At 44.2% G+C, this 22304-nt stretch overlaps 1 protein-coding gene across 1 annotated transcript in view; it reads right to left on the reverse strand.

Annotated features, from left to right (window-relative positions):
* PHYH (phytanoyl-CoA 2-hydroxylase) overlaps positions 1-22304 on the reverse strand; it is a 340738-nt gene that overhangs the window by 304202 nt on the left and 14232 nt on the right. The window contains exons 2-4 of the mRNA XM_085652961.1: positions 6418-6473; positions 2702-2812; positions 575-743 (exon numbers count right to left, since the gene is read on the reverse strand). Coding sequence (XP_085509087.1) covers positions 575-743; positions 2702-2812; positions 6418-6473 — 336 coding nt within the window. The remainder of the gene's footprint in view (positions 1-574; positions 744-2701; positions 2813-6417; positions 6474-22304) is intronic.

Raw genomic sequence — 22304 nt, forward strand, 5'->3', positions numbered from 1 at the left:
ACATATTTACATATATACAACCGAAAAAACATGAGGTATCTACAATGAGTTTCAAAATTAACAAGAGTATATCCCCATACTTGAGTTTTGTTGACCAGATAACCACATGAGATGTCGACGTTTCGATCCAAAGGGTACTAAACCACAGGTTTCATTAGTAAAGCAACAAATGGAAGCAACTAACAGAGCAGCCACAAATCACAGATACAATCCCAGTGTTGTTCGTCACATAGAAGGCGTTGTTCAAATGATACTGGCCACGAAGCACAGACACAATTTGCATCCGGTACACGCTGGACAGGCAGACTCAGTACCTCAGTGAGTCTGCCTGTCCAGAACCTACCAGACATCCATTGTTTCTGTGACGTGTGGCGTGTATTATTTGAAGCAGAGCTGGTCTGATCATTGCAGGGCATGAGGGCTAAGTACTTTCTAGCTGGAATGCCATTGCTCACTTTTCGCTCTATTTTCTTGACTCAATGCAAACAGCTTCCGCCTTTCATAAAGCCATTCAAAGCATTTCTTAAGATGGAATTATAAATCAAGGCATCACATGAGTGCCCTTCTATTTTACCTGAGGCAGACAGCAGTATCTGAAAAGCTCTGCATCATTCTGAAAGTCCTGTATTTTAGTAATGGCTTTCTGGTCTGCAACAAATTCAGATTTTGCGATGGCAATGTCTCTCATAATTATCAATCCTGGAACAGACACCTCTTTCCTGCAGATCCTTTCAAATTCATTCCTGGAAAATTGACAATATAAAACAATTATTGAACATAACAAAAAGAAAGGAGGACTCGGATACACTTGCTCTCGCACAGAACTAACATTATCAAGACTGCTTTCCCTGCTTATGATATCCTCATTGCCTCAGTTACTCATGACAGGCAGATCATCAGCGTAATATATGCTGGATCTCCTAGGGATCATGGATTCATGGCCACAAATTTTAATTTCTCCTCATCCTGGGCAGGAGATTCCGGTCTTTATCTCTGTCCCTGCCAAATAGAAGCAAGAAAGTCTCTTGAATCATGTATAGGGACATGTTGCAGGGTCACTAGGTCTTGGACTAGCCAGAGTCTGTAGCTCTACACTAAAACCAATGAGAATGGCTTGACAATACGTCAAGGTAGACTTCTTTGTGGCATACTCTGTCCTCCAGCCACTCTGTTAAATATTCTCTTCATTTCTTTGTATTAAAGGCCTAGGGAAGGGAGAGAGATTAATTGTGTGTCTCTGTGGTCAGAATGGATGATGGCTGAAAGGGGAGAAGCTGGCCAGCCCTCCCAGGTCATTGGGGACCATTTGCTGTTATCCTAAGGGCTGCATAGAGAGGAGCCCCTCTCAGGTTAGCAAATAACAGCATAAGTGCAATTTATAATGAGGGCACTAAAACGTAACGTTTTAACCAGCATCTTCCTTACTAACGTCTTTGGTGTCATATCTATTGGTTTAGTGCTTTGACCTCAGAGAACTGTCTTCAGTGTTCTGCCTTTGGGCCTTCTATATTATCCTGTTAAACCTAAAGCACATTCATCTGCAAAATCCAGGAACTGCTCTTTATTAGGTCACATGTTCTGTGCTATGACCTTGATGTGAAACATTTCTTACACTAGAGGCCAGAAATGACTTGAAGACCACCACCACAAGCTCCACAGTTGAGGTTTGAATAATATGCCACGACAGGCATCTAGTCAAAGGGGAGACCCCACTATGCAGCTAAAACTGCATGACAGTTCACCAGTATCCCCTACAAACACTATGCAACTGTTAAGGAGTTGATCCTGAAACACAGAACTACATTCATGAGAGTATAATATTATCTTTTAAATGCAAAGAAAGGTGTCCCAGCAATGGCAACCAATTAAAACTGACTCTGAATTTGGATCAAGAACAAAAATTTACTTGAGGGGTGAAATGGAAATTGATAAACTTTTACCAACTATTTACAGATATACTGAAGCACTAATAAGCATGGACCATAGAAATGATCAAGGCAGAAATGTTTCTTTTTTTTTTTTCTCTGTATTTTCTGTATTGAACTTTAATATTGTATGACACCTTTCAGTTTCAATAAAAAAAAGTGGAAAAAAAAAAAGCCAGAAATGTTTCTCAATGGCATCCAAGATAACTGAGTGGGGTTGTTATAATAATGATATATTTATAAGCGCATGAAAAGGGCTACCATCAAGGACTCGTGTACGTAAGCAAGAAAAGAAGGCTGCAACGTAACAGAAATTACTCTCTGTGGATAAGGTTTGTAAATTTCACCATGGGAGCATGCAGAGTTCTGAGAGTTTTCAGGTGACTGAATGAAACTTTTTCAGCCACTGATTCAGGTCAGTTACAAATGGTTGAGTGATAGAAAGCAGGTAAAGATTTCGAGATTACGGGGGACTTTAAATGGGAACAGTACTACAATAGGAGGATTAAAGATAATCAATCTTGTTCTAAAGTAAGAAAGGTTTGCAGTATGCAATTGTATGTAAAAATATTACAAAGTAAAATTTTAATTAAGGATGTCTACAAAGCTTTCAAGGCAAACACATGCAACCAAATGTGTGATGGCAAAAAAAGAAATATGCACTCTGATATGAAAAACAGATCGAACAATGGACATGATCTCCACATCAATCAAGACCCCCAACCCACTTACAAATGGAACAAATCATCAGCGCTAATTACTATCAATTTGTTTACCTGAATTCTTCAATGTCTCTATCTGAAACAAGATTTTTAATCACGAGAAACCCATTTTCTTCATAAAAATGTCTCTGCTCTGGGGACAGGAGGTTATTATCCAGGGAATATCTATTGGAACAAAAATGAAGACAAATATAGTATGTACAACAATGTTCCATTAAACACTTCAAAACAGAACTGTTAAACATCGAATATTTAGTAAAATGTATCTGGAATTAGGTATGAGGTTATTGAGAATGGTATGCTCAACCAAAACATAATGCATTATAAAACCATCTCTTGTCATAGTCAATTATTTGTTCATCAACTCTTTTTTCTACTTAAGAGGCACTAAAATGGACCTATGAATTTAAAGTCTGATTGGGGATCGTTTAATTGTTGTAACTGACAAATTTAAAATGTAATTTTCTTACAAATAATTTAGCGTAATATTTTTCACAATGAATGCGTCACTAAGAGGGCTTCCCATTCTCACAAACGTTTTAGAAATACCACAACATGTGCGCTCTAAAAGTGTGCTTTGTAACTTCAACATTTGTTAACGGCCATTAACATTTCAATCCTCAACTTAATACATCAAAAATTGTTGAACCGGTATTCATTAAACGGATATCAGGTAAACGCTGAGCGATAAGCTCGTTCAACAATACTTCTTGTGTATTATTTCCTTGTCAGGTGCCTTTGTTGACAACAGAAAGTGACAGCGCTACAGCTAAAGTTTATGAAACACACTTTGTAAAAATGTGCACATTTATAAGAGGATTCTCACATTAGAAACGATACACATTTGCTAGCTCTGTTGAAATGTTTTTTGTTCACATTTGGTATATCACAAACCCCCAAATATCATATCATATTCTAAAAACTTACTCCTATAGATTTTAATAGGAATGCACTTTAAATTAATAATTACCATTCTAATTATTTGTTAATAGCTGAATTTCACATTCAAACTCAAAAGAAACTCTGCGATAACCTGAACATATCTTAAACCAAGAAAAATCCATTGTATTTAAAACAATATTGTTGCACACTTTAAAATAACATGGTAGCCCATCCCACAGACAAAATGACAAAGAAAAGAGTTCATGGTTCAAGGATATTGTTGCACGCATTCAAAGAAGGAAGAATCCCACCCTGATGGAACAAACGAGAAAGGAAACACTAATTCTTCCCAAGACATCATTCACCAGTTTCTGCTGAAGCCCACTTCAAAGGGATAATCCACACCAACATCACCAGGCAAGGCCATCTTCTTTTCCCCAGGATACACCAAACATACAAAAGTCAGACAATACCTTGCATAACTGACAGTTTGGGCAATGATGATTTCATCATGGTTAAACTGTTCATATTCTTAACAGAGTGGAAATTATTGCTGAGGTAGAGAGACAGCTGACTTGCATAGCATGCGATTTACAGAATACAGCATATATTGACAGTTGGTCCAGCAGAATTCCTGTGTTATTGGAATGTAAAAAATATCTGATTAGTCCACAATTCCCACAGGACTGAGCGATCTGATGGCCGGCTGCAACATCAACAGAAATGTTGGTGCTGCCATTAAAAGATTTAGAGGCTCAGGTCCTGTGTCCTGAAAATAAGCAACCAAATATGTCAAATTGGTGGGGAGGGGGTCACACTGACCCTCTGGCTCTTGTGGAGCCCAAAAAAATGGTTTAGTGGCGCAGGTCCCAGCGAGGCCTCCACTGTGGTCCAGCAAGACTCCTGTGGGATCCATCACAGATCCTCATGTGGTCCCGCGAAGTACCATGGAACAGCAAAAAAACTAATATTTTTAAAAGAGAAAAGAATGAAAATGTGTTGGGCGGAGGGTTGGTTGCCCACAAGAATTTATAGACCAGAGGGATGGCTCCAGGGCCTGATTGTATGGAGGCAGTGGGCTCTCCATGAGGAGTTGTGCATAGCAGTGAAGACTGTATGCACAAGCTACTTTCCCACCCATGGGTGCTTGATCGCCCACAAGAGGTCGACTGTCTGCTACATGTTCGGGACAGAGAAATGGCTGTTCGTAGTAGGGGTGTCAGCCACCTAATGACCCTTTGGTGTCTAATGGGTTCTCCTTGAAGAGTTGTTCACAGGGCGAAGACCGTGTGCAGAAGGTGCTCGCCCACCCATGTCTGGTTGATTGCCCACATCCAGTCCGGGCTTTTGTGTCTGAAGAGTAATTTATGCTTTACATCATTCTAATAATTTTAACAGCAGTAAGTTGGATAATGTCATAATTGATGTCACCAGTGATGTCATCAATGAAGTAATTTGAGATGTCACCAGTGATTTCATTAATGATGTCACTGAACAGGTCATCAGTGATGTAATAAATGAGGTCATAAGCAATACATGGTGAGGGCACATAATATAGTTAACTCGGTAAATTATAGCTAGGGCGTTTAGTAGTTTTTTTGTTTAAAAAAAATCGTTTTTATATTATTAAAGGGCCTAACTAGAACGCAACCTAAGCGTTTGTTTTTATTCAATGAATCGCTAGCATTTTTTTTTATGTTATTCAAAGTCTTAGAACCTTACTTAACTAGAACATCACTATAACCTTAAATTTTAGGAGTGTTCTAGGAAGAGGTGAATAGCAGGCTGATATTAAGACAAGTGTAGGCTAGGACAGTTATCAAATGATGTACTAAGTCAACTAAACAATATGGAATATCCTCCTTCACATGTAACTATTTATGTCAGCTTTACCAGTAGTGGGATTTCACCCAGAGCGATAACGTCAGGTAAAATCCGGTCTCCGACATTTCCAAATTTCTCTGGGTCCAGAATTATTGTGTTCACAATCTCTAGACTTAATCATTCTGGGCCAAGAGACACAGAACTTTCATCTAGGATGGAGTGCCCGGCCTCGGCCTGATCCCTGCAGCAGTACAGGGGAACGCAACAATGATCTGCAGGGTCGGATAAAGCCTGCTCGGACCTCCAGGTCCCACATCCCACCCCGCTTGCCCTCTCACTAATACATTTAACTTGATCTAAGCAACTGGATAATATCAACTGTTTTTTCAGGGGAATCAGTGAAAACTGTCTGGAAACTGAGCGATAGTACCCAGTCTGTGCAGATTCCCCATTTCAGGGAGAATACTAGTAAATGGTGGATTTTGGTGCAGGTATCCTGACCAGAATCGGAAAAGGCATCCCCCAAGGTATCCCCCGCACCAAAAACTGCCAAACTCAAAGAGTGCTGAAGAAGCCTGAAAACTGCTAATTGTTCGAAGATAGAGCCCTTGAATGCACATGTGAATAGAGGCAGCCTGTCTGCTATAGACCACCACCTTTGGTGCACATTATTTAGGGATATACTCCTGACAAACCAAAGGCAGGCAGACATGGGCACGGAAGGTTATCAATGGCCCACACGTGCAAGGAGAAAAACTACCACAGTGGCATAGGAAATATTTTCTTTACATACACGAAGGATGATTTCAATCACAATAAACACACAATTTTAATGAATATTGAAAGACTACACATAACTCTAAGGTTGCACATCAAAAACAGGATAATAGCCAACAACAAAACAGCTATTCTTAAAATGAATGCCTGTGTACAGTTGTTGATACAGTATGGTGCAATAAAAGAAACAGATAATATATTTATGCTGCAATAATCTAAAACATTTTTGTTTGCATGCGCTCTATTTCAAAAACAAGTTTCAAGCAGTACAAGCAAACCTCTCTTACCGAAATTCAGTTGGATAGTTTGTATTCACCATCTGTGCTGAAGTTTGGACAGATCTCTGAAACATTTTTGAGGGCAAATAACTTGTTTGTATGAAAAAAGCCACAGTAAATACAAAAAAGTGGGAATTTCGTGTAAACCTATAGGTTTTTCTGCTTTATGTGCCAGATGAAGCAAGCTAAATTGCGATTGCAAAAACGCAGAAATTAGCAGAATTGTGCACTGTAGAGAAGAAAAAACACAATCGCAAATTAAGGAATCGCAAAAATAGAGACCATCCATTCTGCAAATTCTTATTTTGCGAATATGAACTTACAGAGTCCCAAATTGCGACTCCGTATTTCCGATTTCGCTATTAAGGATTCGCAAACAAATGTATGAAAAATCGCAATTAGCCATTTCAATGAAAATCGCTATTTGTGAGTCGCAAATTACTACCAACTCAAAGCAGGTGGTAACCAGGTGCACAGCATATGAACAGGCCCAGAATGCCTCACTATTTTTCACAATGGCAGCCCTGTATGTCATAACAAGGAGGATGCGGATACAAGCAGCAGCACAGAGAATGAGGAGGCGACAGGAACGCATATACAGAGTGCGCATTACCCTGCTCCAACTGACAGAAAAAGAAATACATGATAGGTACAGGCTTGACTCTGTTACCATCCTAGACCGGATACGTGACCTGCATCCAAACCTGGAGCATCAGACATGCAGGACCTGTGTTCACTGAACCAACTTGCATCAGGTAGTTACCAGGGGGTGATAGCTGCAGCCAGAGGGGTCTCCCAAAGTTGCTGGTCACGCTTCCTCAACACCTTCCTGGGTGCCATGCTTCAAAGAATGCACCATTACATCCGTTTTCCCACCATGCAACAGGAACTGCAGAAGACTAAAATGGATCTCTACCAGATGGTTCAATTCCCACATGCCATTGGGTGAACTGATGGGACACATGTCGCAATCTGTCCCCCAGGTCGGTTTCCCAGGTTCAGCTACTGAGTATGTGTATTGAAACCGAAAATTATATCATTCCATCAACGTCCAGGTCATTTGTAATGCATCACACATCATCACTGATATCGTTGCCAAATTGTCAGGAAGAACGCACGACTCTTACATCTTCAAGCATAGTGGAATCTATACACGTCTGACTGGGGGAGATTTGGAGAAGGATACCTGCTAGGTAAATGCATGTGACACACTCTGCTGTACACCTTGGATGTATTTGAAGTGGCCTATGATTGATGTTTTTTTCCTTTCTCATCTAGGTGACAGCGCATATGCAGAGCGTTCATTCATACTCACCCCATTTCTCAACCCCACTACCCCAAATGAGAGGAGATACAATGCTGCTCATAAGTCGAAGCGAAATGTGGTGAAGCAGACATTTGGACTGCTGAAAAGTAGGTTCCGTTGCATTCACAAAAGTAGAGGTGCACGGCAGTACCGCCCCGATATGCTGCAAAATCATTGCAACCGGTGCCATGCTACACAACCTGGCCACAAATAAGGGAACCCCAGTGGACATCACAGATTCGGACTCAGAGGATGAGGAAGGCCCACGCCCACATCACAGAGCAGCAGGTGGAGTAAGTGCCGCAGATAGGAGACACAGATGTGATTAGATCACACGCAACTATTTCTAAGTGAGTAATGAGACAAAGCTGAAAATGACGTTTGAATAACTATAACTGTGTTTTATTGTCCTTGACATCAGGCAATATGTGTGCACACAGCCTCACAATCCTGCCCTCTGTGTGCCTTGAGTTGCACATCATGGCATATCCACACTACATACACATTTACAACCCTTTAACTGTTCTCTCATGGGTTAACTCACCCATTTGCAAATGTCTGCCACAGCATGAACTTTTTTTTTGCGATCACACACAGCACTGCTACGGTCAGTGTTCACACTGCCCTCCCTTGACGAGGGTTCTGCTGCTGTCCCTAGCCTTGCACTCCGCCGTCTGGGCTCTGTGACTGGTGGAGTGCTGCTGCTGCGGCTTGTAACCTCCTCACTGTCCCCAGCCCCTGTGGCAGCTATGTTGGCTGTCTGGAGCAGTTCGACAGCACTGGTGACCTGCACCAACCCCCTTGCAACATCCTGGCTTGAGTGGGCCATTTCCACCTGCATGGCGACTGTGCGTCTGCTCAGGACAGCTGTAGCGTTGCAGAGGCGGTTGACCACCTTCATGTACCCATCCATGCGGCTGAGTCTGCGTTACTTGTCTCGGCGCCTTGAGCCATGTTCCCTCTGCATGGTGGTGCACAGCTGTTGTATTGCCACAGTCATGTCCTTCATGCTCTCTGTATTGGCCTTCTGACCCTCTGCAACTGTGAAGTTCAGATCAGAAATGCCCTCCTTGATATCCCTCATGTTCTTACCAGCTGCCGTTGCATTAATATCATGCTTTTCATTTGCAGCCGCTGCACCTTGACCACAGTGCCCTCAAGACCCGAAAAGACAGTTGATTGGTCAGCAACATGTGGTGGCCTTGGTCTGCGTCTGAGACCACTGGTGTGACTACACTGCACAGGAGACTGGTGAATTGGAGGCTGTGCTAGCTCTTCGGGCATGGACTGTCCCATGTTCCTGTGTCTCTTCCAAACCTCCCTCCATCTCCTGTAGTGTTTCCACGGTGTACCTGCTAAGTCTTGGTGCAGGTGTTGCATCTGAGCCTGTGCGCGACGCTTCCTCCCCTGCATGTTGTTGCCCAGGTGCCTTATCTGTCTGGCTGTCTTCTGCCTGTGGCGCAGGTTCGCCTGTGGATACAAGAGGACCAATTACTGCGTGTCCTTATTTCAATTTAATTGCATTAAATGTACATGACTTGGCAATCACACTAAAAGTGCTTAGCTTGGTTATTCACTGGTGAGAGTCCCCTGCGAATGTGTTCACCTCTGTCACTGCTTTGCTATTTAATGTTTGGGACTGCATCTCCCATGATGCATTGCTGGTAAACAAAATGTGTACTGGAGTGGCAATCTAACTTGCTCATGTGTGATTGGGGATTTGGGAGGGTGGGGGTTCAGGACAAAACGTGCATGCATCTTACCTTGTCTGGTGTTGTCCGTGGTTGAGCTGTCCACTTCTCCTAAGCCACTTATGCTCTCGGGCTGGAGGGTGGACTCCACCATGTCCTCCAGGGGTGTTGTTGCTGGCTCTGTGAATGGTCCTCCATCTGTTTTTTTTTGCTTTATTCAGCCTATTTGCAACCCTGTCTTTCGCCCTGGAGTGCAAGTCATACCAGCACTTCTTTAGGTTGTTGATGGAGCGCTGTGTGACCCCAATAGCATTCACTTTGGCTTGTATTTCCAGCCAGATCTTCCTCTTCTGCGATTCTGGGACATGGAGACTTTTTCCCCAAAGAGTTGATCATGAGTCTTCACTACTAATTCTATGAGGACCTCCAACTCCTTTTCGCTGAATTTGTGCTTTCTTTTCCTTTCTGCAGGCTCCTTTCCCTTCTCCTGTGTGTCAATTCTGTCAGTTTATGCCTGTCTGAGCACTCCTGTTCAGCTCTTGGAGGTGTGCTCCTGCTCTCTGCCTCTCCCACAGCCCCAGGCACATTGAAATAGCATGGGCAGGGTCACTTCCTGCTTGTGATGTCAGGCTACACCTGGATAGCAGATTCGCAAATTTGCGATTTCTTAAAATTGCGATTTCACAAATACCGTTTTGGTATTTGGGATTGAGAATTTTAAGGAATCGCTAACTTTTAGCGATTGTTTTCCTACATTGTGGCTTGCGATTCACAAATAGCGATTCGGTAAAAATCGCTATTTCCGAATCGCAAATTTGGATTTTTGTACATCTGGCCCTATGTCATCTGAAAGAAGTTTCACCGACAGACAGAACCCAATCATATTAATTATTTTGATTACAAATTGCCACATATCTGGCAATCATTCATCTGATCCCATCAAAATGTTGCAGCATGCCTCAGAATCAGAAATACTTTATTTCGACTCTAAAAGAGCCATAAAAGGTTGTATAAACACAATTTCATTTGAGCACACCTACATATGCAAAAAAGAAACAAGAATGGTTTGTTTTATTAGAATAGGTAGATCTGACATATTTATAATATTAATGAAATATGAATTCAATTAACTGAACTCTGCGGTTATGAACGCAGGCATATGCTGGTATGATTTGTGTGCAACCTGAAATTCCATAGTTGAGTGCCTCGTGGCTCCCATCAACCTTTCATTCTTAAATTATTAATGTGAGATCCACTGATTCAAGGCAGTCATTATCAATGCTATTTGCACTACTTTGAAGAGCCACGCCTATTTAAACAAGCACTGGCAAATGACTGCCAGCCTTCTGGCAATTCATATTTAGTGGTACTGTCTGTTGATGTGAATGTTGTAATGTGCTGGGCCCTGCGGTGTGAATGGTCTTGTGCGTCACATATGAAAGGTGTATGAATGGTCTGTAAAGGAGGTTGGTGCCTTGCTGTGGCTTAACAGCTCACGAGCTGTGAGTCATTGGTTCAGGTTTTTAACCTTTTATGTATTAACAGTGCATTTCCTTTTTATGAAATCTCTTGTTAATAGATTTTTACACTCTGAACCTTCACTCACCCTCCTGCCAAATCCACCCAGTATGTGCGAGTACTTGAGGAATTGTTCATTTTGAAGTAATATTTGTCTTTTCTGTCCCTCTCTGCCAGGGTGTACATTGTCTCCATATTGTCTGTGGATGTGAGTGTTGTAATGTGCTGGGTCCGCAGCTGGTGGTGTGAAAGTGTGTGTCAAGTATGAAAGGTGCGTGAATCGCCTGTAAAGAGGGAGGTGCCTTGTCGTGCCTTTATAGCTCAGGAGCGGTGAGTCAATAATTAAAAGGTTAAAAATCTGAACTAATAACAGTGCATTTCCTTTTTGTGAAATCTCTTGTTAATAAAATATACATTTTGAACCTTTCACTCACTCGTGCCAAATCTAATCAGTATGTGTGTGTACACATGAGGAACAGATGGAAGGGTAGTCATATTTGTCTCATCTGTCTTTCTGTGCTAAGGTGTAGTTTGTCTCTAGGGAACATTTGTCAACTTTAGATATTTCTGTAAAGCAAAACAAATGGGGAGTAGTGGATGGTGTGCCTCTCATGGATCCCAACAATTGTTTTTACTCACAGTGCCATGCAAACCTCAAAACGAGACTGTAGTCCCGCATTAATGTGTCATAAAATTCTGGTGTCATAAAAAACAACATTTTTCTACCATCCAGCATTCTCCCCAGGTCTCCCCATAAAAATGGTACCTCATTCATGTGGGTGGCCCAAGTACCCGCGACAGACAAGGGCCCAAAACTTATTGAGGAGACATCAAAATTACCGATCACAAAACAACCTGGATTTGGCAGGGAGGGTGGGGGGGGGGGGAATTGGAGGGGCCTGTGTCACCTGGGTTTTTGACCCTGGGCTCGGCGGCCATCTTGGGAAACTACCAAACCCACACATTTCTGAAAACTAGACACCTGAGGGAGTCCAGCGAGGTATGGCTTGCATGGATCCCCCAATGTTTTCCTACCTAGAATCCCCTGCAAACCTTAATTTTAGCTGAAAATCAATAACACATTTTCCACATATTTATAGGTGGAATCACGGTACCGGCAAAAATATCCTACCCCACAGCGTTCCCCGCAGACTCCCAAGTAAAATTATACCTCACTTGTGCGGTTGTCCAATGCAGAATTGGCTAAAAAAGTATTTTTTTTTTTTAAATGAAGAGCTTAGAATTCTCTGTGCTATTCCCTTAATCCATCTGTTTTTGGCTCTTCCCAGTCAAAGGCCCTTGTCCCACCCACACAAGCGAGGTTTTGTTTTTCTACATAAATATGGGGGTCTTATGATCATTGTTTGCGATGAGGTTCATGGTCCTAGTTAGACTGGGATGTCCTCCCTGAATGAAGGGGTTTACCTGTAAACATGGGGTTTCAGTAGCTTTTCACGTACTGGGTATAGGGTACTGTGGAGGTTTTGTTTTGAAACTAACATAAGGGGGATTTATGATTATTGTGGGGATCTGTGGTAATGAGGATCATTTTAAACCAAGGGGTTAATGGACCATACCATTTTGTTAAGCAAAGCATGTCAGGGTTTGCATGTAGTGAGCCATCACTGTAAATGCATAAGGCTTAATGTTCACGGAGTGTGTAGTAGAATCAGTGTTGTCTGACTGGCTAAAGGTCATATTAATTATACTGATTTTCTTTTATGAATTTTTGCATTTTAGATACCTCTGATGAAGAGAATTATCCCGAAATGCATTGGGTATTTTATAACAAGCATCGGGACACATGAACTCACTCGTGCTACTGTGTAATACCTGAAAGGATTATTTTTGAAAAAATAAAGTGTAAAACAACAAGATGAAAAATGTTGATAAAAATGAAGATTAAAGTGGGATTAATTTACTAAAGATTTTAGACTTTGTTGATTCATGTACACATATGGCAGCGCAGCTGGTTTGGTGACCTTATCGAGGCTCCATTTTCTGACATGGGCAGAGCGCATATCCAGTCTGCACGCATCATACGCTGTTGAGCCATAAAACAGAAAAAGTTGGATTACTATTGAGTGCATTCAACCATATCGGATTTGCATACTTTAAGAAAGTTGGCATTTTCTTGCCATTTGGTGCCTGCGACCGGTCTTTAGTCACAAGACTGGCTGTAGTTGCCAGTTGGGCTTTGTGTAGCCCTCCTAGACAGCTACACACAATGGGAGCTTAGGTGTGTCTGAATAGGGCATCACTGGCAGGATGGGAGGGAGGGCCTGGGCCCAGCCTCACTTACACCTGAATGGGCTGTGTCCTGTCTTTACACATAGGGCTGCTAAACCCTGTCGTATGTCTGGAGCCAGGGCACGAAAGGCAGGGATTCTGTACACAAGCTACCAGGGGACTGAGCACAGGTTGATTTGGGGTTTGCTTGTGCCTTGCCTAGGATTGTGGTTGCTGCTTGACCAGGGCTCACACCCCAGTCAATCAATAATTCAATTTCTAATATTGGTGATCAGCGGTGAGGATAGAACTTAGGTTTGTGCACTGCCATACAGTGATTTGGTGTATATTATTATCTCATAACCAAGACCAATTGCAAGTTTTAAATTCTTCCTGATTAGCCTATTTGCTTTTTCCAAATTAATTCTTACTCTACTTGACTGTGTCTGCAGCCTCACCTGAAAAGATTGAGTTTGAGCATCAACCTAGAGAGCTACACTTAGACTAATTTTTTTCCCAGGAGAAGGGGTTGCCCACCAAGACAGCTATCAAGAAGGTACAGCTCCAAAAGGCCCTGAGGGCAGGGGCAAAGGCCCACCAGTTGCCAGTCACAACAGATGACCACGAGTAACAGGAGGATGAGGAAGGATCGGAGCAGGGCACACAGGAAGCTCTTGGAATGCAACCGGTTGAGGAGGGGAAACTGTTTTATTGAGCTAATCTTCTCCCTTAAACTGCTCTTTCTATGACCTTGTAATGTAGTCAAATAATTACTGCAGCAGAGGGTTCACAAAAAGCAGAGCTTTAGTGCATTTTTAGTGGTTCATATCGTTGTTGGGAAGTTGCCCATTAATGGGAGTCAGTGGCCATTTTACTGGTTTTTTGAACTCAGTAAACCTATTGCTGGTAAAGACAGCCAAGTATTACAGGATTGGAAGTCCCTTCTCATGCAGGGAGCAGTGTCCTCTTGCAACATGTCCCCAGAGGAGCTGGCGGAAAGGATGGCAGACAGGGAGTACAGGCTGGATATGGCCAATCTCAAGATCGAAGAAAAGAGACTGGCCATGGAGGAGAGAAAATTGAAGTTGGCTCATGAACGGAGTCTTAAGGAGTTGGGCCTCAAGGTCAGGCAGGGAGAGTCCAGTAGTAATGGCAGCAGCATTTCTACAGTGCCATCTGGTGACAAGAAGGTCCATATTCCTAAAGGTGTGGTGCCTGACTTTCTTGTGGGGATGATATTGACAAGTGGTTTGAGGCATATGAGATTGCCTAACAGATGCACTAACAGATGCACAAGATTCCTGAAGATTAGAAGGCTAGTCTGTGGAGGCATAACCCTTGTGAAGGGAGGGACACTCTACTAGCCATAGAGAAGGAGGAGGTATTGCCCATGAAGGAAGAATATATAAGGGAAGTATAGTCTGACCACAGAAAAGTGCAGACAGAAGTTTAGGGACATCCAGAAACCTGCCCAACAGACCCAGGTAGATTGTGTGGACTTCATTTGCAAGGCACTGGATGGTTGGGTGAAGGGCAGTGAAGTAAAGGATTACCAGGGGCTGTGCAACCTAATTGCAAAGGAACCAATGTTCAGTCTTTGTTTTGCAGATCTGCACCAAAACCAGAACTACAGCAAACTCTCTGATCAAAGGGAGTTCGCTAAGGAGGCAGTCCGCTGGGTCAGCACCAGGATCCATAAGAAGATATCTGGTGGGGGGGAATAGGGGGGGGATGCGTGGAAGGGAAATCACCACAGTGGGGTCAGTGTTCCCATAAGAGGAAGGGCAGGGAACACACAAAAACAAGGAGTTCTCTAAAGGGCCCCAAACTAGTTCCTCAGGTCAGGACTCCGATCCCCCAACAGAGAAAAAGAAGAGATGGTTCCCCAATAGTAATTCTTCAGGAACGGCACCCCCACCCAAGTGCTATGAGTGCCAACAGGAAGAACACTTCAAGGAGGATGCCAAGTGTCGCAAGAGGCACAGCCCCTCAAAAATGAACATTCAAAGGGGTTGGTAGTGTAGCGCCTGGGAAGGAGATTGTCCCAGATAATTTGGGGGACAGAGTAATGGCTACCCTAGTGTCCCTGGGTGATGGAGAGATTGTGCAGAGAACTGTATGCCTGGTAATACTATGAAGTACAGGCAGTGGGTCAACGTCAATGGGCAAAGGATGGAGGCTCTGAGAGACGCTTGAGTCAGCATGACAACTGTCAGATGTCATCTGCTGACCTCAGAGCAGGTAGTCCCAAATGTATTCGACCAAGTTGTTTCAGTTGACAACCATGAGAGTCACTATCCAGTGGCTCTGGTTCCCTTTAAGCGGGGTGGGGTTGTGGGGGGGGAGGGAGGGTCTCAGGTTCCTTGAGGGTAGTTGAGTCTGTCAATGCCTGTGGATTGTCTACTTGGCAATGACCTGGAGCACACCATATGGAAGGAGGTGGAGCTCAAGTCTCACTTGGAGATGTTAGGGTTGCCAGATCACATGGTTAGGCAGTATTCAGGAGGACCTGGAGCCTGAAAGAATGGCCCAGGTACCTGCCAAAAAGAGGAAGGGCAAGGGGCCCAAGAAACCTGGTCCTGAAACTCAAATGGTCCAGGAGAAGGCTGACCCTCAGGGTGAAGCCCCAGAGCCTCCAGGGGAGGATGTTGCGGCCCTGGGAACCCATCTGAGCTGAGCAACAGGCAGAAGGAAGTGGGTCCCACCAGGAAGGAGTTCTGCAAGGCTCTGAGGGAACGCCCTAATCTTGTGGGACTATGGCAGCAAGCCAAGGCCAAGGCAGCTGGCGACATCTCTGGTGATCACCTGATTTACTGGGAGAATGGTCTCCTGTAAACTGAGCCTAAGGTTCCTGTATCTTGCTGGTCCCCCAGTGGTGCAGGGTCTTCCTACTGGAGCTGGCTCATGATGTACCCCTGGCAGGCCATTTAGGCCACTTTTACTGGCCTCAAATGAGGAGGACCTCGAATGCGTTCTGCAGGTCCTGTCCTAACTGAGGCCACTGGGAAGTCAAGAGGCACGTGCAAGCCTACCCTACAACCATTTGAAAGGCATATGGGGGTAATAGGATAACCTACAAATTCTCCACTCCTGGCCACCCTCAGACCAATGGGCTTGTTGAAAGGTTCAACAGGATCCTAAAAGGCATGCTAATGGGCTGGTCGGATCCCATGAGGCAGAAGTGGGACATCCTGCTGCCATGCCTTTTGTTTGCCTACAGGGAGGTACAGCAGAAGGGGGTTGACTTCGGCCTCTTTTAACTTTTGCACAGGTACCCTGTGAGAGGACCTCTCAGTATGGTGAAGGAGGGCTGGGAGCAAGTATCCAGGAAGGTGCCCCAGGATGTGGTCAGCTACATGCTGATACTCAGTAACCAGATAAAGCACTTCTGGAAGTAAGCAGAGGAAACTCTAGAGGCCAGGCAGAGGACATGAAATGGCGGTATGACCAGAATGTCACTCTGATTGAGTTACAGCTTGGCCAAAAAGTGTGGGTGATGGAGCCGGTGGAGCCCAGGGCCCTGCAAGACCGCTGAGTGGGGGGGCCTTATGAGGTGAAGGAGCGCAAGAGTGATGTTACATTCCTAGTGGACCTCAAGATTCCCAGGAACTCCTTAAATGTCCTACGTGCCAATCGCCTCAAACCCCAATTTGAGAGGTCTGAGTTAACCATACTTCTAGTCACAGACAATGGGGTGGAAGGGGAGAGTGAACTTCTCCTTGACCTCCTTTCTTCTAAGGAGCAGAACGGGTCAGTGGAGGGTGTAAGCTTCCCCCCTACACTGACCCTAGAGCAACAGAGAGCCTGCCGCCAGTTGCTGAAGCAGTTTACCTCTATAATCTTCCTTATTCCAGGACTCACTACATGGTGTACCGAGGATATTGATACTGGGAACAGCATGCCTGTGAATAGTAAAATCAACAGGCTGTCTGATAAGGTGAGTGCCAGAATTAAGGAGAAGGTCTCAAGATGTTGGAGTTCGGGATTATTTAGCTCTCAAACAGCCCTTGGTCCAGCCCAGTGATGTGGGTCCCCAATGTTGCCTCTCCAGATGTTACTCCAGAAGTTAGGCTGTGTATGAACTACCAAGGGCTCAATGAAGACACCAAGATTGACGCACACACCATTCCCTGAACTAATGAGCTCATAGATTGGCTAGGAGCTGCCAAGTTCCTCAGCATGTCTGAATTTACATCTAGGTACTGACAGATTGCCTTGACCGAGGGGGCTAAAGAGGGGTCTGCTTGCTCTATCCCAGAAGGACACTTCCAGTTTTGGGAAAAGCCCTTTGGGTTTAAGAATGCCCCTGCCACCTTCCAGAGCTTGGTCAACCAGGTTCACGCTGGGTTGGAGAACTTCAGTCCTGCCTATATGGGCAACATTGCAGTCTTCAGTTCTAGCTAGGAGGTGCTCTGCAGAGGGAAGGCCTGACTATCAAGGCCAGTAAGTGTCAGATAGGGCAGGGTTCAGTGGTCTACTTGGGCCACCAAATAGGAGGAAGCAAGGTGCAGACTGAAACCTTCCGCCCCCCCCTCCCCCCTCCCAGAACCAGAGAGAGGCTAGAGCCTTCCTAGGCCTCACAGGCTACTACAGGAGATTAGTCAAGTGGTATGGCACCATTGTTGCATTCTTGACAGAGCCGACTCCCAAGAAGCAGCCATGGCAGGTGATCTAAACATCTCTCAAGAATTCATTGTGCAGACTGATGCCTCAGGACATGGCATAGGGGGCATGCTCTCACAGCTGAAAGAAGAGGGCCTGGATCAACCTGTACCCTTCATACGTAGGAGATTACTTACCTGGGAACAGAGGTCGAACACAATAGATACGGAAGCCTTTGCAGTGGTCTGGCTGCTGAAGAAGCGCAGACCATACATGTTTGGTGTTCACTTCTGGGTTCAGACAGACCACAGACCCCTCAGATGGTTAATGTAGATGAGTGGTGAGAATCCCCAACTGCTGAGGTGGGCCATCTCCCTACAAGGAATATATTTTACGGTGGAACATCGTCCTGGAACAGACCACCCCAGTGCTGATTATCTCTCAAGGTTCTTCCGCCATAGTGAGAAGAACTTCCAACGGGTTGGGTAGTTCTCCCCACTTTCAGCTAGCTGGGGCGGAGTGAGGAGGAAAATGGGGGTCATGTGTTAGACCTGGCATACTTGGTGTGTTTTCCCCCTAACTTTTTGCCTTCAGACCTCCTGCTTCTGCGGACTATGTTTTAGCTGGCCTTAGTACTCTGCGCACTTTACCACTGCTAAACAGTGCTAAAGTGCTTGTGCTCTCTACTCAAAACATAACATTGGATTATACTCAACTGGCATATTTAATTTACTTTTATGCCCCTAGTAAAGTGCACTACATGTGCGCCAAGGGCCTGTAAATTACATGCTACTAGTGAGACTGGAGCACTAATTGTACAACTCAATTAAGTAGCCCTTTTAACATGTCTCAGTGCCCGAAGCTTTCTTTTTAATATATACACACCCCTAAGGAAGGCCCTGAACAAATCCAAGCAAACACAACAACGTGATGGACGGAGAGTTGACATTTTTCAAACACTCACCCCCAGTCAGGAGATCTGGGTTAAATCCATCGTTCTTTTGCTCACCATGCCACCCTAGTTTGAACACAGCCATATGCAAATCAGTCTTGACCCTGCTCCCCATGGGAACAGTCCAGCCCAAACTGCCAGGCAAGGTACTCCCTGAACCAGAAACAAGCTTCCTTGGACCGGTTTTGGGGTATCACCTCTCATCAGGAAGGCTAGCTTGAATCCAGTGGGCAGGGTGCAGTGTATTTAAAAAGTTGGACATGTACTTTTAAGTTTTACATATCCCGGTAGTGAAAAACTCTAACATTCGTTTTTTCAATGCTGCAAGTTCTATCTCTCCCATGGAATAACATTAGAGTTCCCTTATTGCATCTTATACGTTTAATTGCCAAATGGGAAGAGATAACTGGTTCATGCTTGGTGTCTCTGGAATCCTGATTTAAAATCCTAACTTATGGTGAAGTTGGATTCTAAATTAAAAGAAACTTTTAGAATGTTGGCATTTTTTTGCCTTAGCTATTTGATGCCTACAGCCTGTCTCTGGTCACATAACTGGGTGTAGTTGGCTGCTGGGCTTTGTGCATTGCTCGTAGACAGCCACACACAATAGGAGCTTAAGTGTGACTGGATGGGCCATCAATGGCAGGATGAGGGGAGAGGGGGCTCTGCCCAGCCTCAGACGTAAATAGGCTATTGTCCTGTCTCCACACAAAGGACTGTATACCCTCTATAGTTAGCATGGAGCCTGGGCAGGAACCGAGGATTCAGCAGGGCATATGTGCACTCCAAAGGAATACCTCTAGAAGTTTCTCCACACTTCAGAGGCATGACTGCGTATAAAAGAAAGAACCCGCACACCACCACTTCAGTATACTTCTGGGCCTGTGGATACTATGCCAAGAAGAAGACTGCTGTGCTGCTACAAGGACTTTCAGTCTGCTAGACCGCTGCCCTACAAGGAACTGTTGCCCTTCTGTGCTGATTTGTTGTCTGCTGCCCTCTTGCCTGGGGAAGGAGAACTGGCCCTGCAACTTCATCTTGAACCCAGGACCCCAGATTGACTCAAAGAGCTAATTTGCTGGCATCCTGTTCTGAGTCCCAGGGGCATAACAGGCTTCCCAATAGCTCCTCGACCACTCTACAGCGAGTTCCTGACCCCTAAGAGGTGCCGTTCAAGTCCTAAACACTTGGGAGGGCTCTTGAGCTCTAAAATTCAAGCTTTCAGGACCTTCTTGACAGCAAAGTGGCCAGTTTGCACTGAAACTGCGCTGCTTGCACCAAAAATCAGTATGAGCCACCACAAGTCCGTCTCTTCGCACAGCAGCATAGTCGGCCAATGGGGGACCGCCAATGCGAAGATCCAGCCCACCCACGACACTTGGCCTGCTCTTTGCGCCACACTGACTGGTACACGTTACGCTCTCCTTGCTCCCAGAGACCCTCTCCAATTCAACCAGGATTCATGGCACCAAACTTGAGAAGGTAAAACATCAGCGGGACTAATCTGGGATTGTATCCGACCCGTGAGTCATCGCTGTTAGCCTGAACTTTTGACTTCGATGCGGTCCAGCGTGACTAGATAGCGCCTAAAAGCATAAATCTCCAACCACAGCTATCTTGCAGTTTATTCTTTGAAAATTCATAACTCAGGTTCTGTTGATTGGATTTTTTTGTCATTTTGTATTACTGTTTGAAGTGTCGCACAAATACTTTACAAATTGCCTCAATGTTAAGCTTGACTGCTCTATGCCAAGCTACCACGGGGTTGAGCACAGGTAAATTGTGGTCTGCGTGTGCCTTGCCCTGATTAGAATTGTGGTTGCTGCTTCACCAGGGCTCACACCCCTGTAAACCAGTAACCCAATCTCTAACATAAAGTAAAAACAAAAAATAAAAAATAAAAACACTGGCACTGAAGGGAACAACCACTACAAAAGGGGAACCCCTAAGTTAATAGAGGTAGAGCAGCAGGGGATAAATCAAAAGTAAACAAGAAAGAGTCTGCTGTACCTATATATTTAACAACTGAAGGGAACAAGCTTGTGTGTACATGTGCTCCTTGTGAAAGAGCAAAATGCAGCTACTCAAAGTGAAGTTAAACAGGATTGTCAGGGCAAGATTAGTTTCATGAGTCCCTACTGGGAAAAAATTCCAATCACGCACTTTTTTTTTTTGTCATTTGTTTATGATAGTACTGTCACTCTATCCGTAAGAGTGAGTGAAGAGACAGCCAACACGTTTCACCCCTTTACACGGCCATCCGGCCGGGGGCTTCCTCAGGGCTGTGCATACATACATAGTTTACAGGGAAGGAGGGTGGTGTGTATCCCCCAGAGAAAAAAAGATAATTATTTATAAAGTCGGTGAGAAAAGGAAGAAAGCATAGAAAGGGGAATTTTGTTAGTTTGTGGAGTAGCCGAGAAATGGGTTGTTATGGAGTGAAGGGGGAAAAAGGAATGGAGAGAGAAAAGGGAGAGGAGAGAAAGGGCAAGAAAAGGGGCACAACGACAGAGACGTATAGTTGTTTACATCAGTGAGGTCCGTCATATTAAAGGACAAGACACGTGGGAAAGGCAAAAGGGACAACATATTTCGGAAATCACACAGGGAGGAACAGATATATGGGAGATTGAGGCAAATGAGAAATAGCCGGGGAATAGGATAGGAGAGAAGGGGAAAAGACAGAGTAGAGACAGAAGGAGCGGCAGGAAGCATGTAGAACTTTTGATATGTGAATCATAAGTATATACAAGTGTGCAAGTTAAATGTTAATGAAATACATATTTCAATATGGGATTGCATGGTACAATTATTATACATTAGAAGTTAATTTAAGGCACACAATGTAGAGGGAGGAGAATGGTGTGTGATCAACCGGTGGTCATCACATATGGTGGGTTATATTTACCACAGTAGAAAATGTGTTAATTGGAAAATAAGGGTTATACATAAACAGAAGCAAAAAACCCACCGATTGGGTGGCAAATATTTGGGAGACAGAATGACACAGTACAGTACGGCAGGAAGGTAGCACAGGATTAAAAGGAGACCGATTTCAAGTGCATGAATTGGATGGCAGCATGTTGCGCGTAGAAACCGCATTGTAAACGGGGAGTCAAAAGAAACAGAATTCATGCATCGGGTGTGGCAGTAGTATTAGAAAGGCATTTTAGGGCAAAAAGTTCATGCGACATATAATAGCATCGTATAGGTGTCACGAAAAACGAATTCAAGTTCAATTGTTCAATGAAGATAAACAGTGTCAAGCGAGACGCATTAGACATGGACAATTACAATGGTGCGGCGGTAGTATTAGAAGGGCATTTTGGGCAAAAAGTTCATGAAGTTAACCAGTGTCTTAAGGCCTTAACTGCTGGGCCTTTCCCCCACCACTGTGGACTTTTTTGGCTATTTGGGGTAGTCTGTGCTTAGGGCTTCATAACTTTTTTTCAACACAGGCTATCCATGCCAAATTTGCATCCTTTTTTTGCAAAAGCCTTGGGATTCTAAAGGTACCCAGGGTTTGTGGATTCCCATGGAGGGGACCCGAGAAATTAGCCAAAATACAGCTACATTTAGTTTTTTGGGCAAAATATTG

This window comes from Triturus cristatus, chromosome 4_1 (genome assembly GCF_964204655.1).
Source record: "Triturus cristatus chromosome 4_1, aTriCri1.1, whole genome shotgun sequence".
NCBI lineage: Eukaryota > Metazoa > Chordata > Amphibia > Caudata > Salamandridae > Triturus > Triturus cristatus.